Source organism: Halyomorpha halys, unplaced genomic scaffold (genome assembly GCF_000696795.3).
Source record: "Halyomorpha halys isolate HHAL.00 unplaced genomic scaffold, Hhal_1.1 Scaffold757.1, whole genome shotgun sequence".
NCBI lineage: Eukaryota > Metazoa > Arthropoda > Insecta > Hemiptera > Pentatomidae > Halyomorpha > Halyomorpha halys.
Genome location: NW_027114541.1, coordinates 189,126 through 191,486, shown reverse-complemented (window position 1 = coordinate 191,486; position 2,361 = coordinate 189,126). Strand labels below are relative to the sequence as shown.

At 33.8% G+C, this 2,361-nt stretch overlaps 1 protein-coding gene across 3 annotated transcripts in view; it reads left to right on the top strand.

Annotated features, from left to right (window-relative positions):
- The window catches only part of G9a (histone-lysine N-methyltransferase G9a), a 24,045-nt gene that overhangs the window by 16,574 nt on the left and 5,110 nt on the right, over positions 1–2,361 (top strand). The window contains exon 16 of one of the 3 annotated variants that reach the window (XM_067051711.1): positions 33–150. The exons of the other annotated variants lie outside the window; for them this stretch is intronic. Coding sequence (XP_066907812.1) covers positions 33–45 — 13 coding nt within the window. The 3' untranslated portion in view covers positions 46–150. Of the gene's footprint in view, positions 1–32; positions 151–2,361 lie in introns of those variants that run through there. 3 annotated transcript variants of the gene reach the window in all.

The window sequence follows — 2,361 nt, the reverse complement described above, 5'->3', positions numbered from 1 at the left end:
AATATATTTTATAAACAAAAATTTCCATCTAGCTATGAAGGCTAAACAGATCTACTTCAAAGAAAAATGTGGACTATGTAATTCGATGTATAGTGCTGTGTGAGGGTGCCTCAAGTGGTTAATCAACCTTATGATCTCTCTAATAATCATGTAAATATATTACGCTATAATTTTATGGCTGAAAAAAATAATAATATTTTAGCTAACCCGGTAGACATATTGGATGCATTTAAAAAACACTTTGACAGTATTTTGAATATGGGAAATAATTGTCAATTTCTTCTGACTGAAAACCAGTGTGCTGAACCATGGATAGTAGAACTGAGTCGGGAGGAAGTCGAAATGGCCATCGTAAAATTAAAACCTTATAAAGCAGTGGGAGCCAACAATATTCCTAGTGAACCGAGTCAAGGCTTATGGTGAAATTGGAGTTTCTAAAATACACCTTTTGGTTAAAAAGATCTGAGAAATTAAGGAAATGCCTGAGGAATGGAGGGAGTCTCTACTTATTCCTGTTCACAAAAATGGGCCAATGACGGCTTGTAATAACTATTGAGGGATCTCACTCCTTCCTGTATGTTATAAAATATTTACATTAATCTTGACTAGTTGAATCACTGAATACGCTGAAGAAACTAATGGAGTCTAACAATGTGGTTTTAGACGAAATCTTTAAACTATTGATCAAATTTTTTTATTATGTCAAATATTGCAGAAAAAGTTGGAATACAACAGGGTAGTTTATCAGCTTTATATACATTTCTAAAAGGCTTACAATCCTACTGACCACCAGAAGCTGTATAATATTCTGATTGAACGTGGAATGCTTAAGTAGTTTGTAAATCTCATACGGATATACATGACCGAAACGTTTAATAAGGTTTGTATCGGTAATCATTATTCTGAGAAATTTTAGGTCCGGTTTGGTTTGAAACAAGGCGATGCTTTATCACCTATCTTATTTAATCTAGCACTTTAAATTACATCATTTAAAGTGAAGTGTGATGATTACTGAAAAGGGTTTAACTGTGGATGGTAAAATATTGGTGCTTGGGCATGCTGACGATTTGGTATTTTTGGGTGAGGCCAAGGAAAATATAGAACTAAATAAAACCATGTTAATATACTCCAGTAAGGAACTAGGTTTTGAAATTAATATGGATAAATCAAAATATATGGTTAGCAGTAGAAATGCGAGCAATTTTAGTGATATAGATATAGGGGGAAATACATTTGAACAGGTAGATAGGTTTAAATATTTAGGTTTTATGGTAACTAGAAAAAAACAATTGATGAGGAAATGAAAGTGTTGCTGAAGACGGGAAATACTTGTTATTTTACAATTTCGAAACAGCTTAGCTCCAAAAAGGCTCATGCCTTTTATCCAAAACTTTAAATATTAGAATGCACGAAACTATTATCCTTCCCACTGTTCTTTATGGATGTGAGATGTGGCCTCTGACACTAAAGGATGAATAGCGCCTTAAGGTTTTCAAAAATGAAGTATTACACAAAATATTCAGACTGATTAAGGATGAATTAACATTAGTGCTTAGTAATGAGTGGATCCCTAAAATGTTAATTAACGCTGAACCCGATGGGTAAATGTCCGAGGGGTAGGCTGAAACGTAGATGGGAGGATTGCATCAAAACTAATTTAGTGGGATTGGGTTTGGAGGGGCATCACTAGAAAGATTAGTGGTATAGGCATCGAACCTCGGTGTTTGTTAGGGCTTTATTATTATTATAGTTTTATGGCAATGATGGCCAAACTCGTTTGGAGGGCGGTGAGGGTAAGAGAGCACCTGTTTCTGTTCACCAGATGTATTGTCTTGGTTCTCTTAAGAATCACAAATATTTATTTGCAAAGGGTGCTATTCATTTGAAGCCATCTGGATTTGACAAAAAGGACCTGCACAGAGTATGTATTTAGTTTATAAAGCCCAAGTGGATTCAGAAGCCTAACGCTAACAGCACTGTTAATTATCCAACTCTTTTCTACTTTTCATGATTCATTATATACCAGTAGGTTGACCCTTATCTATTTTTCTGCCAAGTTATTCTTTCTATACTCTGCTTTTGAAGTGTATGGTTGTTCTTTGCGATTTCAATTCTTATTTAATTTTTGACCAGATTTTATCTGTTTTTTTTAAATTTATGTATACACAATATATGATATATAATGGGAAAGATACAGAGATTCTAAGAAGCCCAAACAATTATTTTTGTCAGCGACCCTGAAGATTCTGATGAACTTTCATTGGACTGTGACCAAAGTCGGGAATCAGAAAAGAGATAGGGAAACAAAATAAGTATTGTATAATATTTACAAAATAAATATTAATTGTTATGTAACAAAGT